The 20,331-nt window shown below is 39.7% G+C and overlaps 2 protein-coding genes across 4 annotated transcripts in view; one reads left to right on the top strand and one right to left on the bottom strand.

Annotated features, from left to right (window-relative positions):
* Positions 1-10,336, top strand: part of LOC117378052 (putative methyltransferase NSUN7) — a 37,207-nt gene extending 26,871 nt beyond the window's left edge. Inside the window, exons 9-16 of the mRNA XM_055225046.1 lie at positions 4,891-5,014; positions 5,520-5,622; positions 6,058-6,206; positions 7,966-7,987; positions 9,630-9,771; positions 9,836-9,861; positions 9,942-10,049; positions 10,184-10,336. Coding sequence (XP_055081021.1) covers positions 4,891-5,014; positions 5,520-5,622; positions 6,058-6,206; positions 7,966-7,987; positions 9,630-9,771; positions 9,836-9,861; positions 9,942-10,049; positions 10,184-10,336 — 827 coding nt within the window. The remainder of the gene's footprint in view (positions 1-4,890; positions 5,015-5,519; positions 5,623-6,057; positions 6,207-7,965; positions 7,988-9,629; positions 9,772-9,835; positions 9,862-9,941; positions 10,050-10,183) is intronic.
* A 34-nt stretch (positions 10,337-10,370) lies between these two features.
* Positions 10,371-20,331, bottom strand: part of LOC117377882 (amyloid beta precursor protein binding family B member 2) — a 42,350-nt gene continuing 32,389 nt past the window's right edge. For 2 of the 3 annotated variants that reach the window (XM_055224855.1, XM_055224856.1), the window contains exons 10-14: positions 16,987-17,062; positions 13,759-13,839; positions 13,554-13,669; positions 12,194-12,376; positions 10,371-11,857 (exon numbers count right to left, since the gene is read on the bottom strand). In XM_055224855.1, coding sequence (XP_055080830.1) covers positions 11,681-11,857; positions 12,194-12,376; positions 13,554-13,669; positions 13,759-13,839; positions 16,987-17,062 — 633 coding nt within the window. In that variant the 3' untranslated portion in view covers positions 10,371-11,680. The remainder of the gene's footprint in view (positions 11,858-12,193; positions 12,377-13,553; positions 13,670-13,758; positions 13,840-16,986; positions 17,063-20,331) is intronic. The other variant, XM_055224857.1, reaches the window with a different exon arrangement.

Below are 20,331 nucleotides of genomic sequence, written 5' to 3'. Positions count from 1 at the left end.
CAAAGGCAAACGCACAATTAAACAACCCATGCACAAAATAGCCTCCTACACCGAAAGACCTACTCTACCTGCACAAAACAACTCAGAAAAAACATCACAAAATACACTAACTACAACCAAAGTCATAACACATTGCCCAATTATGTCATGAACGCAAACACAACCTAAAGTTACTGCAAAAACAAACGAAAGGCAAGGGTAACGGAACAAATATGACTACGTTTTAAGGGTTTTCAATTTTTTAATGAGCCCCCATAAATATGTTACGACCCAAGGGTGCATCAAAACATGTTTAAGAAGGGCACAGGAAAATGAAGGTAAGGGTTCAAAGCTGTTTATTATTTTGAAAGATGTTGAAAAAAAAAAACACTCACCAAATCCTGTGCCCAAAAGAAAACAAAGTAACAAAGGAAAAAGACAATGTTGAGCTGCCTAACATAAAAGGATGGTGCACTAGGCAGGTCAACCCTATACAGGGTCATAGAACCTGCCAACACACCGCTGTCCCTACCCTAACGAAAAAAATAACCCATAAGCCTCCCCTACACAAAATAAATAACGAAAGAATGATGTCCGGATTCACCTGGCCAAACAAAAGCTAAGCTAACTAAAGTTATGGAACCAACATGGAGACGCCAGCAGGGAGCAACTCCGGACCCAGAGCTCATGGAGTAACGTGCACGCTTTGGCACATGGGAACCTGACATACACCTGCTCCCACACCAGTCTGACTGCCTGGCTGGTCTACGTGGAAATGCCTATTTTAGCACAATGGATTTGACCTCCTGATTCTATAACATCCCAATGGCAGAGGAGCACAAATAGTACTCAGCGTTCACGACTCCGGTGGGATTATATGAGTATAACTGTATGCCGCAGGGACTCTCTAACAGCTTTTATGAGAATGACACTATTTGGCGATTTAAACTTTACTAACCGTTTATGTTATCTTGATGATGTTTTAGTATTTGCGGCGAGGTTGGAAGTAGTGTTTCACAGACTAAAGCTAGACAATCTCAAACTAAGTCCCAAAAAATCACTTAATGAAGTCATCAGTCAGTTTCTTGAGTCTCATAATAGACATAAATGGTGTTGCTGTGGATCCAGACAAAGTAGAGGTCATATCTAAAGTGACAAAAGCTGACCTCATAAAAGATGACGGGTGTACGCCCTCAGTTAAATGAATTAAGTGTTCCTTGGTCATGGTATTATACTATCAGCACTTTATCCCGAGCTGTTCTAATTTAGCCAAACCATTGTTTGTCCTTACTTCAGGCCAAAAGAAACGTGGTAGGGCCAAACAGAACTCCAACCCAGGCTTGTTCCGAAAGCTGAAACCCTTGGATTGGACAAAGGAATGTGAAGTTTTACTGTCCAAACCCAAAGACACCCTTCTAAACTGTGTCGTAGTCTCACACCCTGATTTCAATCAGCCGCTGATTCTGTCCATTAATGCCTCGTTAGATGGGCTTGATGCTGTGTTGTCACAGGTCTCTCCAGGCAAAAAGAAAGCTCGTTCATTCGAGTTTGCAAGCAAAATACTAAGGACCTCCCCAAAAAAAAATATCCTGCCCACCTAGAATTTTTAGCCCTGAAATGGAGCGTGTGCAAGAAATTCACTTATTGATTGAGAGAAAATGAATTCACTGTATGGACCGATAACAATCCTCTAACCTACAACATGACAAAACCCAAACTAGATGCCTATGAACAGTGTAGGGTGTCCAAACTTGCTCCTTACTCTTTTGATTTAAAGCACATTCTGGGGACTAAAACTATTGTGGTGGACACGCTTAGCAGGGACTTGTTCGCGACCAACTTGCGGCAGAGGGTGTTGGCCTCTGGTGACACATTCCGCCTTAAAGTTCAGTGTCAGAGGGCAAAAAGAGCCACAGTCCCTCAGTTAAAACCCATCTGTACTGCTGGTATAGCTGCACTGTTGGATACTCATAACAAATGGGAGGCTGCAGCGGAAATAAGAGCAGTGCAGTTCATTCAGGCTGTTCAGGAACTGGCACCTCTGGGACAAAACCCACTCGCTGTGTTTACACTGGCGAAGCAGCAACACGGTCATTTCAGCACTTGCCCCCTTTGTCAGTCGTAAGAAGCGGCCATCTAGATGGGATAGAGCACTATTTGATCAGAAAACAATGATTGCAATAACTGATTGCAGATCTGCTCAGGTTATCTAGTGTGTCCAAATCTCACTCAACAGCATATCATCCCATGGGAAATGGTGGAACGGAGAGATTTAATTGCACACTTGGTAACGTTCCTTGCCCCTGAAGCAAAAGCAAAAATGGCCTCAGCAAATACAGACTTTGACATTTGCTTACAATTCAACAGTGCATGAAACAACTGGATATACCCTTTTTCTGTTAATTTTTGGAAGGATTCCTAGGCTCCGTGTTGATGTTATGTTCAAACAAGTGCTGAACAATCCAGTAGTGGTAGATCACAAAAGTTAAGTCAAAACACTCATGTCACATTTCCACAAGGTAGCCATGATTGCTCAAAAGCTCAGTATCAAAGAAAAAGACAAACAGGCAAAGGTATTCACCTTAGAGACCATGTTCTCAGTGCGAACAAGGGTGAAAGAGGAAAGAGGGAGTTAGCAGATGAATGAAATCCAACAGTGTACACCATAAAGAACCACACTTACAAACTGGAGGATCCTGGAGTTGGATGTATTGGTATATATTTGTTTCACACAGATATTAAATCCCCTCCTGAATGGCAAACCCCCGAAGTTTGTTAGTCAGTCACCCCAGACACACCGGCTACCTTTGGCTTGCCTCAGTGTATGAACTAAGACTGACGTTTTCACTTTCCTTCAGGATAAGAATTAGGTTAAATATAAGGAAAAATTGAAATCTTGTATGAATTTTTTTTTTTTTTTATTGAATAATGAGACACTATAAATTCCAAAATTCACTTGAATGGCTTCTGGACCCAGACTCTCACAAAGAAAGGATTTTTCGTACCACCTACTTATCCACTTATCCTACCCTGCAGAGAACAAGGAGGTGGTCCGAGATGTGTTTGAACAAGCTTGCGCCTGTTGGGAGAACGACTCAAGTCAAACCAGGTAAAAGAGCGGGGCTGTGGGGCCCCACGGCAGATAATTGGAATCCAATAGTGTACACCATAAAGGACCAGGATCCAGAGAACCACACTTAAAAACTGGAGGATCCAGAGGGTGCCACAAAAGTCGTGCACAAGAAATTGCTTTTAGATATCTGTTTTCTACCTGTAGTAGATACAAACGACGCAGAGAAGGAGTTGCACACACCTGATTCATTGGACGTGGAGAGCAGTGTTGATCGGATGAACTCCTGGGGAATAGATGGCTCAGAACGTTTTTGCAGTCAGCTGGACCAAAGTGACAGTATGTCCCAATCAGAGCAGTCAACTCAGTATTCCCCAGAGACTGAATGTGGGGTGCAGTCCCAACATGAATTGATTGATTCTCTAGACCAGGGTGCTCTGGATAGCCTGGTGGTAGAAAATGACTCATACTCACCTCAGATTCAGTTGTCCCCTCACTTTGATACACAAGACTGAGACTGACCCAGACTGACCAAGATACCCCTGACATGTTGACACAAATTAAACCGGAGGTTGATGGGGAGCTAATGGTCATGACTAGTGTGGGTAGAGTTTTTTTTGTGTGTTTTTTTTTAAGAGACATGGTACTCTCTTGAACCCTTTACATCCAGTCATTTCATGCGTTTTAAAAGCAAGGTGTTTGTATGGTGGACAGTACATCATATTAATCTAGGAGAGACAAAGGTCTGATCACCCTTATGTTTGCTCTGAACCTATGCAGTGGGTAGCTTTCTAGCTGAATGTAAAGCTTAGAGTCCTTGCTTGATGTCTGCGGTATGGATTTTGGCAAAATCTGGGAAGGGTTAATGTAGCCCATGTGGTCTTAATGTTTTGTCATTTTCAGGAAAATCCTGTTTTCTTTGCTAGTAAGATTGTACCTAATTTTATTTTGGGCTATTTTTGCCAGAGGCTTTTATTTTGGAGGTACCACTACTTCCTGTAGAATCACGCAGTTCCCTTCAGTGGCTATGAGGAAAGCAGAGGGGATGTAAGCAGTAGATGTATTCTTGTGATCTACTTTTAAAATATTTGATAGAAAATTCATTCAAGTTAGTGATGTTCATACTTTGTTCATGATTTATGAAGCCTTTGCCATTGTTCCTGTTGGTAGAATATGTGTGAAATACCATTTCATATGCAAATACAGTGCTTAAAAAATGTACTGTTAGCAGGTGAACTGAAGTGTCTGTGGCATTTTCTGTATCTCTCTGCAGACATGCAGATTGTGAGACCAGAAGTTGGCTGTATTGTTATATACAATATTTATGTTTCACACAGATATGTGGGTATTAATTTGTATATCAACCTTAAATGTAATTTCCTGTTTTTTATAGCATTGTAATTAGTTATATTGTAAAAACATAAGAGTTGCTATGAGAAAAGAAGAGGGGAGACATGTGCAAGATTGTGAGACCTGGAATTGGCTGTATTGTCATATATTTATGTTTCACACAGATATTAAATCCCCTCCTGAATGGCAAACTCATGTGTGTGGCTCAGTTCATCTATCTACACACCACAACGCAGAGGTTTGCCGGTCGGTCAGCCCAGACACGCCGGCTACATTTAGCTTGTCTCAGTGTATTAATCTAACACTGACTTTTTAACTTTCCTTCGGCATAAGGATTAAGTTAAATATAAGGAAAAAATGAAATCTTGCATGCATCTTATTTTTTTATTGAATAATGAAACACAATAAATTCCAAAATTCACTCAAATGGCTTCTGGACCTTGACTCTCACAAAGAAAGGATTTTTCATACCAAATCTTTTGTCTCCACAGTCCCCAAGATACTGTCAGTGATCTACACCACCTACTCATCCTATCCTGAGGAGAACGAGGAGGTGGTCCGAGACGTGTTTGAACAAGCTTGCGCCTGTTGGGAGAACGACTCAAGTCAAACCAGGTAAATGAGAGGGGCTCCTCCGTGGGGCCCCCATGACATCCCGCCCTATGCTCTAAATCTGTGTTTAGTGCATCCTCTTCATGTGAGCCTCGCCAGTTGTCTCTCTTCAGATAAGCTCCTGTCACAGTCTCAGTGCACCTCAGGCTGCCACTTGATTTAGTGTAGTCGTGCAGTAGTGGAATCAAATCAAAGGTGTCATTTCATGTCTGTAAATTCTGTGGAAAAGGGAAGGAAAATATGCAGCTTGTTTTTGTAGATTCCAACTGTTTGTTGAGCTCTACAGTTTGTGGGTGTGTGTTTTTTTGTTTTTTTTTTCATTACAAACATCTATTCACATCCCGGGTTTTCAGCGGTGGCCTTGAATTCCAAATAATAGAATACAACATTTTCGATAAAAGACCCTAGATTTCTGTCACAATATTACAGTTTCAGGCCTGAACAAACCTAAGGCAAATCTATATATTAATTGTTCTAATGCTCTCTGTATTTATTTTTCTATGTTCAGCCACTTCCCGTTCTGCTGTCCCTTGGACTCAAAAGACCTTCTCTTCACACTCAAATCCACAGAACACAGCAATGGCTGCTTTATGGCTATATTTCAAAGAGAGGTGAGCTTTTACAACACTTGTAGTATGTAAGAAGTCCAAGAATTGTAAAGAGAGGTTCTAACCTCTGAATATCTGAAATAGAATAGAATATGAATGGTCAACTCATTGCTGTATCCTATTCAAATCTATGCTTCCAGACAAGAAGATTTACTAATAAACAGATGTGGTAGGTAAGGCAAACTTATTTGTGAAAGCACAATTTGTACACAAAGTAATTTACAGAATAATAAAGACATTAAAATGACGACACAAGCAAATCAAAACATAAATAATCACTGTAAAATTAACATTAAAAGAGAACAGTGCAGAATGAAAAAACAAGGCTCATAGGACTCCCTTACTTCCGGTGTCCACCGCCAAGTTTGGGGGCTGCCGCCGTGACAAGCACCGCAGATCTTACGATCACAGCTATGAGCAGCCACATTGACAATATAGGTGGAGAACATGGCCCACTCGGAATCTGTGTCCCCAGTCTCCCCCGGGATGTGGGAGAAGCTCTCTCGGAGGCGTGAGTTGAAGGCCCCCCTGACGGATAACTCTGCCAAATGTTCCCAACAGACTTGTGATATGCTCGAGTCTGCCAGGTCTGTCTGACTTTTTCCCCCGCCAACAGATCCAACTCACCACCAGGTGGTGATCTATTGACAGGTCTGCCCCTTTTTTCACCTGAGTGTCCAAGACACGCAGTCAGAGGTCAGATGACATGACAACAAAGTTGACGACCGACCTAGGGTGTCCTCTTGCCACATGCATTAATGGACACCCTTGTCCTTGAATGTGGCGTTTGTTATGGACAAACTGTGGCTAGCACAGAATTCCAATAACAGGGAGGTTGTTCTTCCCGATCATCTGCCTCCAGGTGTCACAGTCGTTGCCCACGTGGGTGTTGAAGTCCCCCAGTAGAATAACGGAGTCCCTCCAAGAAGGCTGGGTACTCTGGGTACACTCTCAGCGAGTGCCTGGTAGCCCCACTCGCTGTCGAGCACCCATCCCAGACCTGGCTCCAGTGTGCGGCTCTGGTAATGCCTTTCCAGGCGAAGGAGCTGATCTTGCATTTTCTCTCAACATAAAGGGCTTCTGAACCACTCTTAGTCTGAGTTTACCATGGGTGACCCTACCAGGGGCATGAAGGCCCCGACAACATAGCTCCCAGGATCATTTGGGTGCTGAAACCCCTCTCCCATGTTAAGGTGGCGGTTCAAGGGGGGGTATGTGACGGCTGTCAAATATTTGAATAGTTTGTTTGCGCAAATCATAGAGTTAACCACTGAGAAATTTCAATAGAGTGGAGGTCATCTCTAATTGAAGAAAACACATATCTGGCCATTATTTGTATTCATATATTAATCTTGAATAATTACGTAGCACAGAGAAAGGTGTTATACATCCAAACTTTGCCATCAAGTGTAAATTGTCATCACATATTTTTCAAATGATTCTCAAACTTGAGAAAGAAAAAAGTGAAATGCTCAAAGTAGAAATAAGAATGTTCTGTCAGAGGCAGAAATCTGGTGCGACTCAACGGCCTGAAAGCGATTGTAGAGATGTCGGAGGGTTGCAGCGGCGGGATAAGGGGAGATTGAATACTGAAAAAGGGGGAGGGTGTGCACTGATAGAGACAGTGCCTGTGTCAGCTGCAGCAATAGAAATCTGTTAAGGCCAAGATGAGCACAGCTGATACCTACAGCAGGGTGTGGTGTCGGTCTCACTATACAGTTCAGGCAGAGAGGCTGGTGACTAATTGAATTGCAATGATGACTCCCTTATAGACTTCACTGTATTGTTCTACACATTTGCTCTCCCTTTTCTCGCCATCATGTCTTTTATGTAACATGATCCACACGTGTAATGCAGTTTGGAGGCTGTAACGGCTTAAATCTGGCAATTCTTAAAGTAGACTGGTGCATTTAAAAACAATTGACGATTTTATAAACACCCTTACAACAATCTAGAAATGTCTCCTCACATATTAGCATTAGTTTTTTCCCAAGTGCTATAACCCTGTTGATTTCACGTATGCACTGACCTCCGACTTGTGCAATATTTATATAGTGCAATATTTTTATTGAGTGCAATAAGTTTGATTGAGTGAAATATTTAATATGGTGCAATATGTCTGACAGTGCAATATCTAATACAGTGCAATATTTAATGTAGTGCAATATTTAACACAGTGCAATATTTATCAGTGCAACAGCTAATATAGTGCAATACTTGTTCAGTGCAGTATGTGATTGCAGTATTTACTTGTAAATTTTGTTGAGAGTTGTAGTCTGGGGTGTTTTAAATGTTTTAAATGTCTTAATGTCTGGCACTAGCTATCTTAGTTATATTGTGTTGTAGTGTCCCATGTCTGTATTGGAGGGTGAGTTGTTTTTAATCTTGCTGTGCATATGTATGGTGTTGTACATGTGTATATTGACAATAAATGCATTCTATTCTATTCTATATTGATTTTAGTACTATCTTGTACCATTTTCTCGCACATGCACAGTGTGAGTTTACGTTGTACTTAAATTCACAAATGTTGAACCTGATCATTTTTATTGGTGAATAGAGTCAGGAACTCACTGTATTACAACAAAAATCTGCATTTGAACAATATTAATTTTAGCTGCCCCTCTTTGTCTGTATTAAATATTATTGGGCTATAGAATGTTGTGATGTCACCTGAAACCCAGCAATATATATTTTTTGTAAGTGGTTTTATTAGGTTGTTCTCAGTTTAAGATCTTATAGTGTATTACGTAATGACTTTCCAAAACGACTCTCACTTCTGTTGGGTTTCTCATAATCCACTTGATAACATGACTACATTTACCAGAGTCTTTATGAAACGTGCGGCAATGCTTATGATGCTGGGGTGGAGTTATTAGCCACTGGTGCAACTAGCTCTGTGCACTGCGCTCTCCGGTCATCCATCATGTTTTATACCTCCACAGATGAGAATGAAAAGATAATCAAACTGCTGTAATGGCACTTCAAGCAGGATTTTTTTCTTACCCCGTCTCCAATAAACTTGTCTAATCAAAAGTTATTGTGGCACCCGGAAAAGCGTCATAAAAATAGCAATTATATAAGTGTTTGAATGCTGTCTGGCCTACATCGACTGTCACAGCGGTGAGCTATAAATTTCTTTATGAGGCGTCCATACTGGAACAGCTGGGGACGATAAACAGGGTCGACTAATGCGTTTTTGGCCTAATTTCGAGGGGAAGCAGAGCAAAACGGCACAAGACTGAAAGGGGCAGCAATGTTGAAGGACAAATCTCATTGCTATAAATAAGATGATTCAATTTAGAGTTTGGCTTTGATTTGAGTTATCATTTATCTTTGTTTAGTGGCACTTTTAGGCTTTGTACCAACATATTAGACCTAATGATAATAAGCATATGGACAGACTGGCTGTGGTTTTAAAGTACGGAGTAAGTAAGTCAGTACTGGCTTAGCTTAGTTTGTCCGAGGTTTGAAAAAGGAATGAGATTAAACCGAGAGGATTGCGTATTTTGTTTAGAGGAGATGTTGAGGAAGTGGGGGGAGAAAGTGAAGTAAGGGTGAGTGTCTCTTGAATTATTCAGCGCCCCCTGTCTGTGTGAGTTAACATCAATGGTGTTATGGGCATCCACCGAACACTGCATCACAGACCACCACTCCTGTTTACCTGCCATCACCTTCACCTAACTGTACACAAGTGTATGCATATCATTTACACATAAATCATGCTATAATACTGGTATGAATACATTTGCATGGAAGTACGCTTGAAGATTAAAAATAAAACACTAACTCAGTGGCTGCGTGTCCCAGTCGTGTACACTGCACTTGTGAATAATTCAGGCTCCAAAGAGCGCAGTGGGCCGCTGTGTACTGAGAGAGCAGGTGACCCCGGATAGGACCAAGGACATAAGGGCTTTCATCTTTGACCATTCGACAAATTATGATCACACTATTTATATGTTTACATGATTTTACAAGTAACAGTAATTTTATTTTTGTAATGTTGCCAGGCTTCCCAGCATGTCAAACATACAGTAGACAAGGCAGAGGCGGCAAAGGCGAAAAAACTACAACATAAAACCCCCCCAAAACAAAACAAGAATCAAGTTCGACTCAAAAGAAGAAAGGCCGTGGCAAGAAGCAGTGGCAAGGGTAAGGCTGTCAATGATCTTTGGGTCAATCTGGCATAAGGAATGAATGTATTTTTTCCCTCTAGGAACATCTTTAAAGAAGAGTTCAATGGTATTATGGCATTTACATTTCTTTTTAAAACAAGCTGATTTTCCCCCATTTATGTACCTCTTTTTATGTCTTGTTGGCAGCCTTCTCCCAAAGCCAAAGACTCTGGCAAGGTGCTGCTGGCCAAAATAGATTCACAGAAATCTACTGGACATCAAGAGACTATTCACGAGCATCGCCTTTCAACAGAGGTAGACAGAGGTTAATTTGTGTAATGTGTAATCTGGATAACTGGATTTGTTAATTTCATTATCTCCCTTGTAAAAAAAATGACCTTTTTGTACACGCTTTTCACATATGACCCTCTTTTTCAAATTATTACCAGACAGTGCCAAAGGTCCGTCCTCGTCCTGGTTGGGTTGAGTACAAGCAGGCAGTGATTTCTCTGCCACAGGTGGACTCCCCTCTTCTTCTCCCCCCTCGTGCACGGCCCCTAATCTGGATCCCCCAGCATCAAATCACTGCATCAAAACTCTAAAAATTAAAGTCTATATTCAAGACACTTTTGTTTTGATAATGCGTTTATTCTCACAACATATTTGTACATTTACACACTGTGAAGATGGTGGCAAACAGAACAGATATGACTTTCAGAGCGTCTAGTTGTGTGAGAGTGCCGTTGCCGTTTGAGTCGGACTGCATCACTGAGTTCACGTGGAGTGCAGGTGGTGGCCCCGAGCCATAGGAGCAGTGCGAAGGGTTTCAAAGAGCAGTGACAGCAAAACGCTTTACCGCGATGTGCTCATATTTATGTGTCTGTGACCCAGAGCTGACAGTCTGCAGAGCTTCTGAGGGAGAGGGGTATAGAGTTTACCGCTATACTACTCATGTGTGTCCATAGAGGGGCCACAACACTGCTTATATCCATGGGCTTCAGCTCCTATTATAGGTGACATTTTGAGGACTTTTTGCCAGTCAAAAGATATAATATTTTAGGTTAAATTGTTCATTGCTATGGCAACGGTCCTACCTTTTCATCATTCTGAAACCCATGGATAGCCAAGAAGAGCCGGTATCTCTGGAAATAACCTGCTACCATATGTATAAGTGTGTACATAGAGCTTCCTGAGCAATTTAACATTTCAAAATAACATTCTTGATACTTTAACTTGTTTGATCATGAATGAAATACAATCAAATTACAATCAAACATGGAGCATTTTAAAAACATATTTGTACTGATTAACTCATTAACAACAACAAAAATAGAACATTTTGGTTTGAAAATTTTGGGGGTAGAATATTTCCTCTTTTTTAAACTTTAAGGCATCAATCTGTGCCTCAGAGATAGCTCCTGTCTTGATGCAGACCCTCATTTTTTTCATCCAAGTAAAACAAATAGCATCTTATCAACATAACATGCATACATTAATCTTTCACCAAGTACACCAGTCCCATTGTCCCTCATATCTATAATCTCCATCTGAATACAGTCCTCTTACTTTACATTCATTTACAAACAGAAAGTTGTCAACTACTTTTACCATTCCCTTTTTAGGACAGAGGGATACAGATCATGAAAAACAAAACAAAACTTAAACAAATAAAAGCAGGCAATGGACAGATGAAAATTCCTCTGGTTGTACAAAGGACGTCAGCCCCAAAGTCCACTATGGGCAGTTTGGACAGTAGAGTTCAAGTGTCAAAGTTCACCCTGCAACTCTTTCAGTAGTCTTTCTTTAAGTATTCTTCGTTTCTTTGTGGTTCCTTCACGTAGTGGCACCTAACGTATACAGTATGTACATCATTGTTTACCATGGCTGGCACTGGTTACATGTTACAGTGGCGATATGGTGAGAGTGCTGTGGACACCAGTGGGAGGTCATTGCTGGGGCAGTTCAGGGGGCTGTTTTTTGGGTTTCAGAGTGTCTATGAGAGACTGCACCCCGCGCTTCACACTGGTGGTCACCCGACGTGTCACCGAGTCTGAGGTGGGAGAGGTGGAGGAGCCGGCTCGCTGAGAGGGGGGCCGTGCCACCAGACACTTCTGATACCGAAGCTGGAAGGATATACGTTTATTCACATTGGGCTTTAAACACCAGCTTTAAAAGTATAAGAATGTACACTATGTAACTTTTAATGGAGCATCCCAGCTGTCCTCTCCTTATCTCCATGGAGATGTTATTGCTTTGTCTGGAATGTTCCCCTATGTGACTTATGAAACATACTTACCATACATTTATTTACAACATTAACATTCCAGGGAAAGTAATAACATCCCCATGGAGACAAGCAAGACAAGAAATGTTACACAGTGCGTCTATTACAAAATACAATATAAATACCTTACTATCAAAATCATTTGTGAATATAGATTTATAAATTTGGAGCTTACCACACATGCTGCCTGCACAGCCTCAGATACACAGCCCGCATTGGGGTCGCACCAGAACACATGGCATTGGAAGTGTTGGTTCCCGGTGTCCATGATGAAGGCGAATGTGTGAACATCTCGCCCCACGCCCATAAAGGACAGGAAGCGCACCCGACACTCCACCAGGGCCTCCTCCTCCTCCTCCTGAAGCAAAAGAGGCATCAGTCATCTACACTGCCTGGCCAAAAAGAAAGTTGCCACCTGGATTTAAATAAGCAAATAGGTACGAGCCTCCTCCATTTCATCTAGGTCTAGGTTCAGCAACAGTCTGTGCTCAAAGAATGAGGTCAGCTGACACCTGAATATACTGAATGACCAGGTTATTCCATCAATGGATTTTTTTCTTCTCTGATGGCACAGGCATATTCCAAGATGACACTTCCAGGATTCATCCGGCTCAAATTGTGAAAGAGTGGTTCAGGGAGCATGAGACATCATTTTCACACATGGATTGTCCACTACAGAGTCCAGACCTTAACCCCATTGAGAATCTTTGAGATGTGCTGGAGAAGGCTTTGTGCAGCGTCAGACTCTACCATCATCAATGCAACATCTTGGTGAAAAATTAATGCAACACTGGATGAAAATAAATCTTGTGACATTGCAGAAGAAACAATACCACAGGAAATGTGTGCCGTAATCAAAGTTAAAGGCGGTCCAATGAAATATTAGAGTGTTTGACCTTGTTTGTTTTTTTTTTGGCCAGGCAGTGTATGTGACACAAGAGTCATGAAATAATTTAGTGAGTGACCTAGAACAATACTTGGGCAAAAGACTTAAGCTTTAGAATAAGAAATCATACATGCCGATAATTTCAAGGTGATGGTGGGGTAAAATGTCTCTTCTGTTTATGTACATGGACTTGGGTCGATTTTGGTACCACAACGATAATATAAACACATAAAGAGTAGTTGTTTCTTTAATATTATCATGTGATTTGAATGTAGATAAATGTAAATGTAAATATTCTGATTCAAAAATCTATTCAAAAGAGGTCCAAATTTGTCCTGTGAATGCATCAATACTTGAAATTAAGTTTAGTGTTGGTACTGAATAGTATTAATTATCAAATTTTTGACAACCTGAACATGTACAAGTCATTTTAATGCTGTTGATTTTGACTTAAAAGACAAATAGTAAACTTTGAAATATTAATATTAGCATTTTCACATAATGGACTTTGAATACAATTATTTGGTGTGTGTTTGTATCTATGTTTATGTTTTTTATATTTTTGTGCCCATCGACAGCTTTTGCAAATTCCTCAAGGTTTAAAAATTTGATACAGTTTACATAGATATGACAGTCTTATGCTTCTTACCTTTTCCTTTATAACAGATACTGTAGTGTCAGCAATGCTCAAAATAACTGGAGTCCAGTCCTCTTTGCCTGTGGAGTTTACAAGACTTTCTATGGCTCCATTTATTATGTCCATCCCTGCAGACAGTCACAGCATTGGATAGTTACGTTCATGCAGACCAAATATATATTTAACTGAAATGAATGCTTAGTAATAATAATTTTACCGATGGGACGAGTTACCGATGTCACACCCAAATACAACACATGAAACTTCTGCACCAGCTCCGTCTTTGGCATCGGAAATTCTAAAAAGGGACATAAATAAATAATAAACACCATGTTTATAAGAAGGCTAAAGATAAACATAAAAGTCCATATATGATAATTGGCCAGATCCAGAACGCTAAATAAACACTCATGAATATTTTAAAACTCCATATCGTTGTGCATGAGATATGTGAAAAAGGGTTTTTATCATGAGCCGGTTCAAATAATAGACTCAATGGAGAGGTTAGCAATGATAATAAATAGATGCTCACTATGATATGTATATAATTTATTTCAATGAGATGAAAAATTGTTTATTTAAATTGAAATGTTTTGGAAAAGAGAAATTAGGAAATCTCATGTCTTAACATTGGAGGTTTTATTAATAAGAATGATGAAATGATGATCAAATAGATGTTTTTACTGTCTCAGTTAAAGGACCCATATTGCGCTGTTTTGTGATCTGTGTTAAAATGTTTCCTCATCACAAACATACCTGGAGTTTTGTCAGTTTTGCATAATATAGGACTTTAGTTTAAACCTTATTGCTTACAATAGAGACTTCTTAGTATTCAAACAATAGGAGTCAATATCCTTTACAACACAGACTTACAGACATGGAGTCTCTAACAAAGTGACCCTGCAACACAATTTAATGTCTGAATTTTAGTGATTTATGATTCATCTTATTGTAATCTCTATGGACTAATCAGTGTACTCCAACCAAAGGTAATTGCTTTTTACTTGATTCATATACTCATAATTTCACTGTCAAAAAACCTAGAGAATGAGATCTATTGCACATTCACTGCATGCATCTTAATGTGACATTAAAGAAAGTCAAGACACTGCGAAGAGTAACTCCATTGATATAAAATGAGTTTGATGATAATCATCTCAAATGTGCCCCATAACTGTGAGAAATTAAAAATAATCTAAGTGTGGAATGGGACATTTAAAACAACAATAACTCTTAGCTATAAAATGTAATAATTAGAAAAGCACAGACAATTATCGCAAATCTATGAAGTGTAGTGAGTTTAAATATTATGAAGCCCAGCAACAGATGGTCACCAGTCTGCGGTGTAGTCTTGTTTTTGGAAAAAAGATCTACCCAGTAATTACATTTTTCTGATGTAGTATTGCAATTGAGGTCAGAATTCCAATGTATGTTTTGAAATCAGCATTCAGTTCACAGAGCGCATTTCAAACCAGGACCAGGAGCATTCACATCTGAGAGAGGACTGTGATATGAACTGATAAACTACTAGAATCTCATTTGAAAACATGTTTGTAGAGGTCTAAACTACATACGGCACAGATTTTCTTCCATAAAATACAGGATATTACTGGATACAGGACATTTTGTTGTTCGCAGAGAACCTAAATAAATGCAGCCTTTGCGGTTTGATAATTGCACCAATTCAAACTGTAATTTTGATTGCAATATATTGGCAGCTCTACTAAACATCAATATATTCACTATTATACAGTAATTATGAAATGGACACTGGTGGAAGAAGTACTCAATTTTACTCAAATTACCGGTACTTGTTTTTGCCTAGCTATTTATATTTGTATATTTTAGTTTGCTCAAACTATGAAGATATTAAAAATAAACCCCTTGGCCTTTTTAGCAGGTCTCAAACTAATAAAACATGCTTTTACATTTCAGTCTTGTCCAAAAATGGAGGAGAAAGTGCAAATACCTGCTCTCAAATGTAGTGAAGTACAAGAAAAAAGTATCCACTTTCAAGTTTATTTACGTAAGGTACAGGTACTACTTTTACTTTGTTAAATTCCACCACTAGAAACAGAACACATATTTAACATAATCTCATTTACTCTTTTCTGCCCTATTCTGGTACCAGTGTTTCAAGCATTTTTTAATGTGCAAATGAGCTACCACGATAAAGGAATTTCCTTGCAGATCAATGAGGTCTATGTCTAAACCACACTGCACCAGACATGTTACTCTGATAAAGGCTTTGATGCTGAGGTTGGGACGCCACGCACTGTAAGAAGTGGTAGCCCTACTGTTAGGGTAAATAACTATGCTTAGCTATTCTGCATAGACACTGCTATAGTTTACTATTGTATTGCTATAGTTCATTATTGTAGCAGTGCTCATGTGAAGACGTGGACTAGATTACAGCTGTGTGACAGATATATGTTCAGGACATGTACAAGGTATTTTATATTTATCTATATAGCTAATCAAATAACTAAGCAGGGCAATGGCTTACTGATAGGCATGTGCTGACTCATGACTCGTCATCCTGGTCAAGCCAGCAAAATATGCCCCCCCCAGGATGCTCGTCACAGTCTTATACAACATGCCAAGGGGCCTGGCTGGCCTGTACACCAACGAAGAGGTCTAAACCATGCTGCCTCCAACTATAGTATACATATAAAACTCAGGCGTAAACATTCAGTCTCTGCCTGGGAATGTCAGTTACACAGACTCCTTGTACAAGTATTGCTCTTTACTGGTTGATTAAGTAAATTCTTCTTGAATTTAATCTCTGGGTCAAGGTTATTCTTTGTCTTAGCAGAAACTAATAAACACGAGAGGAAAGGGCTGTTTTCCTCAACACTACCTCAAAGAAACACTACCGTATTTTCCGGACTATATGTTGCTCCGGAGTACAAGTCGCACCAGAGAAAAAATGCTTAATAATGAAGAAAAAAACATACCGGTAATTGGATTTTAATGAGTTTGCCCATGTCGTAAGTGAATAACTGTACTGTAGGCCTTTTATATTCTGATGCATGGTGTTCGCTTGTACTCAGCAAATTCTACATGCTTTAGTTGAACTCACAGGAAAAAGGAATAGTCCCTGTGTATTTTCCTCCTGTAATTACCTGGGACCAAGAGGAACAAAAGCATACTAGATTTTCTCTGCAGTCACCATCATCTGTATGTTGCAGATGCAAAAACTGTCACTATCTTTTCTATTAACAACATGCACCCAGTGGGTTTTGAGCTGATAAAATGTTTTTAAGGAAAACCTATGTGCTTTTAAACAGGGATAAACAATGTAACGTGAGACAGGAAGCCACAGTGGGCAGAGATAGCATGAAGCTGACAAATCCAATTCCCACACAAGGGAAAAATAGGAAAACAAAAACAGATCCAAAGAAAGAAAGAAAGTGTATTTTGTGAATTGTGTATTTTGTTTTACCTTGTAGTGGTACATCTGAGCCGGTCTGGGAGGAGCTGCCTGCTGCAGCCTTGGCACTTTTCCTTTCAGCCATAATCTAGATAAACATAAAAAAACATAAAAGAAACATGAAAGTTGGAAAAAGTGGTGATACACCAATAATTTAGAAATAAAATGTTACTGCTTTTTGAACAAAACTGCCCACAACATAAGGATGACTAAATGGAAACAGCCTTTACCCCTGAACTAGACAATCTGAGTCCAGGTAATTCATGTGCATAACACCAGGGTTTGTATCTCTGATGTCTAAAACCCTCTGAAAAAAAGATGAGACAGTACAATCCCTAACAATTCCCGAGGTGATGAATCCCTATGAAGTAACTTAGAAGAATGACACTAGTGAAGAGGATCACTGTCTACATAAAAAAACAAAAAAACTAACAAACAAAAAACAAATTAAATTGTTAAAGGGTGTGTACCCTATTTACCCACCCCAAGCAGCTTGAGGTCAAAACATGACCCACTGTGTGATAGCTGCTTGTAATTATAAAGCATTTTATTGTTGGATAATAAGGAAATTTGCATTAGCATGCTAGTTGTTGCTAGCTTTACCATGATGGCAAAATGCTGTTATGGTCTCTAAAAGTTGTGAACAGCACTTATAAACTCATCGTGGTGAATAATTAGGATATTCAGAATGCATGAGGTAAGTGAGGAATAACTTTGGACCACTGCAGAATGTTTAAAATGAACTAGTTCGGTTTTCCAGATTTTTTAGGACAATAAAAATCTGGTGCAGTGCTTAGTAACAGTATTTTTATAATTTTTATTTTATAACCTTTGTAGTTTTCTAAGTTTTAAACATGACTTTTTGTACATTAAAGCTATGTTGTTAACTGCATCAAAGTTAGGTCAAAACTGGGGCTAAACCTGAAACCAAACTTGAACTAGACCATCATCATTACCCAGGACTAGAACAGGACCAAACCAGGACAATAGCTAACCTAAAACTCCTCTCACTCCATAGCCTCTCTTTTGTAACTGTCCGAACCTTCGTGCTGATATATGTCTTTGGCCCGTCTGTCCTGTGTGTCTCTGCAGTGAGTGTGGCCCCTGCTCCAGACACTTGATTAATTGTGGGTGTCATTAATCAGAGGCAGTGGTGAGTCCGCAGCTCAGTTCACGGGGGAGCATACAAGAGGAGCATGCACGGGTGCTAACAGGACGCTAACAGAGAGCTAACAGAGCCGGAGGAGCGCAGCTGCAAAACTGAGGTCACTGAGTTTATCTGCTGCAGAGGAGACAAATCACACTCAAACTGCAGTCACTTTGTACAGTTATGAGTAGAGGTCAAACAAGTGCAGCCAATCTCAGTACTATTACTTCAGTAGATGGCATTACACAAGGATAAGTCAGTTAAGTCCATGAATGTGTTGCTTTATACCTTTAGTTTCAGTTAAAATTACTTTTATCATCTGCTAGTATTCACCTTACTCCATCAGCCATCATCACTCATGTTGTGTTATTTTGCACGGAGCTGCTGATCTTGACAGTAAATAAGTTATATATGGACTACAAAGCCTAAATCCTCCCAGAGAAGCAGTGCAGTGTTGACTTGTTCGTGCATATGAACTCTCACAAATCTACCTACTCCACAACAAAGAAAGCACAGTTTAGTTACATTTGCAAGTGGCGGAATAAAGTCAACACATTCACAATAGTTACAACATGGCTTCTAATACTGAGCTTTTTATCTTTGTCCCTCACCATTAGCTTACTCAAAGTTGTATTTTTAATGACTCATGCTTGTTTTGTCCAGCGTTCAAGGCTTTAGTGTTCAGAGAAAAATCTTGTTTTCACTGATCCCCTAACCTCACCCACTTTGCTGTACTTTGTTGTATTTATTTGAAAAATTAAGACCCTGAATGAAGCGTGTGGGGTTTTTAAATGTTGCATAACCACTTTTCCAGAATGAAAACACAAAAAACAATCTAATGCTGGCTATGGTGAAATGCCACTTCTATTAATACTATGGCCCATCATCGACTTTTACTAGGTTAAGAGTTACCCTTTTTAATCTGACAAGCCTGTATTAAAATAGTCAGGAATTAAGTTAGTACTAAAGTAAAAATATTCAGCAACTCATTTTCCCTTCAGATAATAAGTAACACATATAGTCTGTATCGGTAAATAGGTCAATGTGCCTCAAAGGGAATAGAGCCTTGTGCAGGTAGATCTTCCAAGGTCAGAGCGGGCCTAAAGGATGGAAGGTTTCTCTTAAGTGCATTCTGTGGTGCACTTAACAAAACTGTGTCTTTGCCCCTCAGAGAGTTCATAAACTTATGTTCCTATAACCCAAATCTTATCTCCGCACTGCAAATGGCTCGATATCTGCACCACTAATCTCTCGTCTCTCAACGGATGTGATCAAAACATAATATAGAATCAGAGCAAACACACTATACTAAGTTTTAAACATTCATTTAAACAACACAGTACTGGAGGAGAATAAGGTTGCTTGCCTGGTGACACTGACAAGCACATACTCTGTCGCAATTGTACAGTGCTGGGACACTTTAGCTAAGGAATAAATGTGTTCCCAGATACAGATAATATGATTTCAAATAGAGTGCAATGGCCTATCTATGGGTGTTGACAAATTGAGGCTGTAATTAATTATATGTATCTCTTTTGAGTGGTCAGATGTTGAATATTGAAACTTAAATTTAAATATTTTTTGTTAATGATTGGATCCAGGCCTGTCAGAAATGAATATAAATGAATGGGAAGAGGGTTCAAATCTAGGCCCCAGAATAACAGACCCCTTTGTCCCCCCTGTCGACTCCCCTGATTGGGGTTATAAACTTGTGATATCAGTGTGTAATGATATTAATGTGACATGTCAATATTCAAGACTCTAACTGTATCTTTTTTGATGCAATGATGAAAAAAACATCGCCAAGACTGATTTAAATGTCCCTGTAGTTCCTCAGAAGAATGATCACTTCTGTCTGATCTAACACATTTAAACCAGTCCCTTACCAGAGCAGCACCAGAACTGAAAAAGGCGTGGCGAAGCATATTCACAAATAATTTTCTCCTGCTGACAGAATTCCACTTTCTCTCGCTAACATTTATTTGTGCTGACAGAGAAGACCTTTGTGTCCCTTTTGCTTCATTTTGCTTCATTTGGATTGGCCCCGTAATTACAGAGATATAAACCACATTTCATACTAAGATATTTGCAGTTTTACAGTTCAGCAGGCAATTCTACCATTGAATCTTGCCTTGTCCTCCAGTCTCAATTGCAAACCAGCGGGTCTTAAAATGCAATGACTCCACTTGAGCATAGCCTATCCCTTAAAT

Source organism: Periophthalmus magnuspinnatus, chromosome 10, assembly GCF_009829125.3.
Source record: "Periophthalmus magnuspinnatus isolate fPerMag1 chromosome 10, fPerMag1.2.pri, whole genome shotgun sequence".
Classification (NCBI taxonomy): domain Eukaryota; kingdom Metazoa; phylum Chordata; class Actinopteri; order Gobiiformes; family Gobiidae; genus Periophthalmus; species Periophthalmus magnuspinnatus.
The sequence above is the reverse complement of the archived record's forward strand: the minus strand, read 5'-3'. Positions and strand labels throughout refer to the sequence as shown.